At 51.7% G+C, this 6,297-nt stretch overlaps 1 protein-coding gene and 1 long non-coding RNA gene across 3 annotated transcripts in view; both read right to left on the bottom strand.

The window, feature by feature from the left end:
- The window catches only part of LOC119109258 (differentially expressed in FDCP 8 homolog), a 3,972-nt gene extending 1,393 nt beyond the window's left edge, over window positions 1-2,579 (bottom strand). Inside the window, exons 1-5 of the mRNA XM_037232852.1 lie at window positions 2,514-2,579; window positions 1,996-2,160; window positions 1,314-1,477; window positions 499-612; window positions 11-225 (exon numbers count right to left, since the gene is read on the bottom strand). Coding sequence (XP_037088747.1) covers window positions 11-225; window positions 499-612; window positions 1,314-1,477; window positions 1,996-2,002 — 500 coding nt within the window. The 5' untranslated portion in view covers window positions 2,003-2,160; window positions 2,514-2,579. The remainder of the gene's footprint in view (window positions 1-10; window positions 226-498; window positions 613-1,313; window positions 1,478-1,995; window positions 2,161-2,513) is intronic.
- Window positions 2,580-2,670: 91 nt separating this feature from the next.
- LOC119110278 (uncharacterized) overlaps window positions 2,671-6,297 on the bottom strand; it is a 5,978-nt gene continuing 2,351 nt past the window's right edge. Inside the window, exons 1-3 of one of the 2 annotated variants that reach the window (XR_005095466.1) lie at window positions 4,798-4,915; window positions 3,324-3,454; window positions 2,671-2,808 (exon numbers count right to left, since the gene is read on the bottom strand). This is a non-coding gene — a long non-coding RNA (uncharacterized LOC119110278). Of the gene's footprint in view, window positions 2,809-3,323; window positions 3,455-4,797; window positions 4,916-6,297 lie in introns of those variants that run through there. The other variant, XR_005095465.1, reaches the window with a different exon arrangement.

The following is a 6,297-nucleotide window of genomic DNA, read 5'->3' on the forward strand; positions in this document are numbered from 1 at the left end:
CACCTCACACTCCTCGCGGATGTGTTTGGCGAACTTGGCGTGGACGGCCAGCAGGAAGGCGAGTAGCTGGCCCGAGCGCACCTCCATTAGGTCGCGCATGCTGTACAGGTGCGAGGACTCGACGAAGTACTGCCGGCCGCCGAACGCCAGTAGTATGCGCGACTCAAGCGCGGCGCGGCACGACAGGAAGTACTGCTTCATCAGCATCATCTCCTCCCGCAGCTTCTGCGCACGCGGGCACAGGCGGGGTCTGTTAAGACCAGAATGGCCAGAAGTGTGGGACAGCTGGTGAGCAATATCTGCAGTGAGTACTCAGGAACAGAAACCTTAATTCGTTTATGTCGCTTTTCACTCTGACGCCAATGTAAAAGCAAGGACGATTGCGGGTGTCTGCGACCGATCGCCGATTGTGACGAAAGACCCCGCAGCTGGACAAATGCAAGTAAAATCACGCCAGATGCAGATGCTTACGCTGCTGTTTTTAGCTGAGCGACTTACCTTAACGTGCCGAAGCTCGTCGACGAAGTTGAAGAGGAACGGGTTGGCTTTCTCCACGTCCAGGACTGGTTTGCCACACATCAGCTCCAGGTACTGTCTCGTGCCACAGGACACCTGGCAACGCCGGTAGGCCGTCCTCGTGAACACGTAGAACAGCGTCCATGGCACTGGTCACATCGTCCGTGCATTGATCTTGCTCGCTCCAAATCGAAGCAAATCGGCTATGGCTAAATTGTCGATGACACGTAGAGTCGGGCGTCGAGACCACTACACGGACTTAGAGGAGCACATGCGTACTTTAGTTTGCGCGAAATTGGGTCAAATTGCTATTTGTCTGCTTGAGAATGGGTCAGCTTCCATTATCAGCTCCAGTGTGGGCACCTGCCCCCCCGCACCTCGCCATGCAGCACCGTGCCCTTCACGCGAAAGACCTTCCGAATACTGGCCATATTCTAAAATCAGGTGGGAACAGGCAAGCATACAACTCGGATCATCGTTATAAAAGCAATCATCAGCTATATTTTCATTCTCTTCTAATCGTAGAGATTCACTGCTACATGCACTTTCCTTTTGCTCATAACGCGCATGCATCGCCATCGGCATGTGGTCACTAGACTGGCTCCTTGCATGCACCGATCGACGCAGAGGCTCATTTATAGGGAGAAGAGTGAACAAGAAAGTGTTACAACCTGTTACAGAATTTTTCAGCGACTGTATGCCACAACCCCAACAAGGAAGTGTTACAACCCAAACCAAACACCAAACATATACTCGCGAGCCAGGCCCAGAGCACCACAAACGGTGCTGCCACCTACCGAGTACTTGTCGAAGTCCCAGTTGTGGATGACGCGGCCAGGGACGACGGCGCGGTCATCCCAGTGGCAGACGGAGCAGAAGTAGAGGCCCGTGTAGTCGCAGAGCCGCGGGCTGTACACGCTGGGATCCCCGCTGGGCAGCCCCGTCATCTGGTAGTCGGGCTCTGTGGCAGACCGCGGGACAAGACCGTAGGAGATCGCAGGACAGACATGTAAAACGCCACAGCCAACTGCTCTACAGCAGACTGCAAGGCAGGTCGTCCATGCAAGACTATAGGACGGGGTTGTGGGAGACCATAGTACGCGCCTACGGAACCCCTGTAGGACACCACGCGACATCCCCGTAGGAAACCAAACGACGGTCTCCCTATATTTCATGAAAGCCCTGTATGAGACTTGTGAAAACCCATCAAATCTCCATAACACCCCACTGCACGGTTCTGAAGGGTAGTACACAATGGGCCTGCGCCGAGCGATTCTGCAGGGCAGCTCTACTGTCGGCAGCTGCTGTCACGCATGGGCGCTCCACGCGCATGACAGGCGAACAGGCACAGTTTTGACACCTGTCTGCAGGTGACGCCAGCCAGCGAGCGGGTTGCGCCTACGACTCGGGCCGGCATGGGACGTCCCGTCTCTTGACTGTCCGGCCCTGCGTACCGCGAGGGCGTCGACTCCAACTGACCTGGCATGACCCGGCGGCCGCACTCGGCGCACTTGAACTGCTGATGCGAGAGGCCGCGCTCCGGGCAGATGCGCAGGTCGTACTCGGGCTCATCCTGCACACGCTCCACGGCGCAGTTGCGCCGCACCGCCTCCAGGCAGGCGGCGTGCGCGTGCAGGCCGCACCCTGGCCGCGCGTCCAGGAGAGCGGCGTCAGAGAAGTCGTCGCGGCGGCGCGACCCAGCCGGCAGCCGACCTATGCAGGAACGGACCCACCACGCCGGCTGGACGCGCAGCACGGAGGCGCGTCCCTAACGCGTGCTACAAGCAAGACAGAAGGTGGCTGAGGCTCACAACGCGATGTGGAAACAACTCAGCATTTCAATGACAATTTTTTTTAAAGGCGACACCTGGGAACACAGCGCAACAAAATAGTGCGCCCGTTTTCGATCCCCAGGCACTGACCAACCACTGGACCACCTAAACCAACGGCGCCCTGAGTGGGCCGAGCGGCGGATGGGACGGGCCGGGCGGTCGTACCCTGGCAGGTGTACCAGAGGTGGACGAGCGCCACGATCACGCCAGCGCACTGGTCGCAATACTCGCGGCGGCGCGACACGCGCTGTGGCTGCAGCAGGTGGCCGCGCAGGCGGCGGGCGCCCTCGGGCAGCGGCGCGGCGCCCTCGCGCAGCTCCAGCCGGTGCAGGCGCAGCTCCACCAGCCGGCGCACCAGCCGGCGCCGCTCGTCGGAGCTGCGCTCGCTCTCCAGGATGGCAGCCTTGCACTCCTGCACAGCGCGCTCGATCTCCTGTTCGGTGGTGTAGCCAAAGTGGCCCTGTGCATGGGCGGACAGCACGTCCGGTATGGGTCAGGCATGGAGAAGGTGGTGTGGGAAGATTGTGACAGCTTACATGATGCTGGCTTGGTCATCTTACCACAGCTCCATTATTTGAATGTGACAGCACCCAACTCAACAAGGTACTCAATGCTATGTTTCCAAAGCACTTATGGTGCCACATGACTATACTTGAGGGGCTGCAGCTGCTGTCACCTAACCATCTGGCTGTGACTGGCAATGGTCTACTGTGAATTGAGGAAACATAGCCCAACCCAAGCAACAATGGTTTCATTCAGTCCAGATGCAGGCAAAGGGAGGATGATGAGGACTTCATTTGTCAAATAAGAGCTTGCTGCTGCATATCTGAAAATGTATCACCAGTCTACCAAGCCACCCGAGCAGAAGACTTGTGCTTAGGAAAAACATTCATTTTAATATAATCCTTGATCTACTTTCAATGTTTGTGCATGTTGCTGTGTCTGCAGCACATACACTTTACCATCATAACCCACCTCTTGGTGGTCCAGATTTGATTCAGATGATTCATCTCCACTGTCCACATTATTGCCAAGCTCCCCTGGTGAGGGTGTTGCAGGAGCCTCCTGCACTGATCTTGCATGCAAGAACATCTTGTGACTTAAGCCTGTGTGCAGAAATCAAAGGTAATCAACTCTTTTGACACAGCAAGGTGCAACAGTCAAGTGATTAAACATAGGGCCAAAGGATTAGGCATCTTCAGTCATGGCTTAAAATTGTATTAAGACATACACAGAGCATGCCTGCACTGACTGATCTTGGCTAATAGGCCACAGGCTGCCTGCTTGTTTCTTGACACCATTCTGCTTGAAACCCATCAATTGATTAACAAAGATGCATCTCAAACAAGAAAGAGTAATTGCATTTGTAAATATGTTGTTACTACATGTAGATACCACCCCTAGCATGCAGCTACCATATAAAATACACTTTTCTATGCCTAGCATGACCCATCCACACCTCTAACAAGAGAGCTTGATAATTGATGTGCTTCGGTCTTTGAGCCCAAGGCCACTGAATCATGAGCTGATTTGCTGATCCTGATTCCGGGTGATCCATGATCAGCTGATGTAATCTATGCTATTGCTGGGTCTCCATGAAATATTGGCTGCTGCTCATAAAGTTTTGGCATATGCCCAGCCAGGGCTGGACCATGCTGTTTACATGGGGCTTCTTAGGTAGGGCCCAGCCATGCCCCACCTGGCCCTGACTTTCCCCATGGTCTTGCATTTTTCTATAGCTCTAATTAAATATTTGCCTATGTCCACATTTCATTAATATCTGGCCATCTCCAAGAATAGCTATAGAATCAATGAATGCAATGCTGCCACCTACAGGTATTCATAGGCATAATAAAAGCCCCTTGATGCAACAACCATCTTCTCATGCCCAAATTATGAGTCTTCAGTTCACTACTGTCCACAAAAAGAGGGACCAGTGTTAACAATATTTAAATGTTTTACACATCAGTGAGTTATTGAAAGCACTTAAATACCTATCATGGGTATCTTTCAAACTTGTAGTTATTATCAAAATCAAGGAAATTATGGTAGACTCAAAGATATTACTGTCAACAAGTAGCAAATATGATTGCCAAAGGTAATCATTATCACAGAGGGTATGGCAAATAGCTTTTCAAACATACCCATTATCTGTTTTTGACAATACCTTCTAATTATTGGTGAGCACCAAAGGCAGTACATCCATAAAGCAGATACAGAACTCCAAAACCTGTTGCTCCATCCGAAGAGCCACATCTCAAAGGCATGTGTGACAATAAGCATGTGTATGGGAGCCATTATGAAACCATGAATTATTGAGGGATCGCGCCACCATGTTTAGTTGTTATGGCTAAGGAGCGAGACAGGCATTGTATCATGTATCACGCATGTCGTATGCATGCATCATCATGCATATTACAAACATTGACTCATGCATGCATCGTATCACCTCCTGTGGCGCGTGGCGTGCCGACTGCAATCAATCGATGGCCCGTGGTCTACAGATGCCTGGTAAATGATAATCAACCATCTAATTACATCGCGTGGTCAACTAACGGATCAAGTACGGCGTCCACGGGTTTGTTATTGTACCAAGGTGCCCTCACACTCAGGGAGCATAAAATGTACACGATATCACGAATAGTAAATGACGTCATTCATAGCCAAGATGGGATCAAGTCTGATATCGTTAGTCACGGTTCGCTCAAGGAAAGGTGGTATATTTGGTGCCTTGTAAACCGATACATAGGACACATCAGGTCATATAGGCTTGCGGGTGCCACGTGCAGGACTGCGATAAACCCCTAAATAATGATCGGATGAGCTTAACGTGGCCCATTAACAGGTTGCCCAAAATGACCAAACAGGCGTGCGAAACACTCAAAGCATCGTGTAATGTTTAGATCAGACCCATGACAACGGTAAGGTTTGATACCAAAGGGTAAGGCAGTACAGCGCCGTTTCTCAAGACGTATCAAGGGGAAAAGGAACCTCGGCTTAACCTTTCGTATCCTCCGAACATTATTGCGCAACCGGCTTCAGCCTAACGAATACCAAATCCGGAATCGTCCAGTGATCCACCCACCCCATCCCACACTGAAAGGCAAAAAAAAAAGACGTAAATCGACTGAAAAACTAGTGGTTTAAGCTTTGGTTATCACCTGGCTGCATTGACATTAGGCCCGTCATTCAGAAGTGAAAGACCATGCGAAAACGCCAAAAAAGGTATCGGTTAGGCTTTTCTCGCAAGTTGGCAATCATGACTGCGTGCCATGGAATATCATCTATGTCTAGGAGAAATCGTGTGACAGTAAAAAAACGTGCCTTCATCTGCGTGGACAGGATGACCCATCTCCTGGTGGCGAAAGCAAATCCGTCCCACGGCGCAGCACCGGCCATCATCACAACGGCAACATAGACTCGAACAAGCCACGGCGTGTATTGTTCGTGTTTGGTCTTGCGTTGGCAGCGGCAGCGGCCAGTGGAGGACATCGTCTGAACATCGCGCCGCATTCCGGCCCCGTGTTGGCTGCAGGAGCCGCGACCGAATCGCAGGTTAGTGTGGTCCGCCTGTCGCACCGCAATTAGGAACTAGGGTCTGTCGGCCCACGGTCCATGCCCACTGTTTTACCACACCAGTAAAAAGGGACACAGATCAAAAAGGGCAGTGTTATGGGGAAACGAAAAACGTATCAGGTAAAATTGAGATGTCACGGTTTTCCGTAAGCAACAGCAACGGTCATGTTCGGAAACAGTCACGCAACTGATCAACTTGGTCTGGCTGGGCAAGGCAAACATTTTTCGCAAATGTTTTAAAGTTTATGGGCACCAAACCTTTTTTATCCCGGTTAATCACAGACCGTCCACCACTACGCTCGCTTCCCGCAGTCACAATACAAAACAAAATACGTGAGTTGTGCTGCAGTGCCCAAGCGATCCAAGCCGACCC

The sequence above is a fragment of the Pollicipes pollicipes genome, unplaced genomic scaffold, assembly GCF_011947565.3.
Source record: "Pollicipes pollicipes isolate AB1234 unplaced genomic scaffold, Ppol_2.1 Scaffold_7231;HRSCAF=8579_pilon_pilon_pilon, whole genome shotgun sequence".
Lineage (NCBI taxonomy): Eukaryota > Metazoa > Arthropoda > Thecostraca > Pollicipedomorpha > Pollicipedidae > Pollicipes > Pollicipes pollicipes.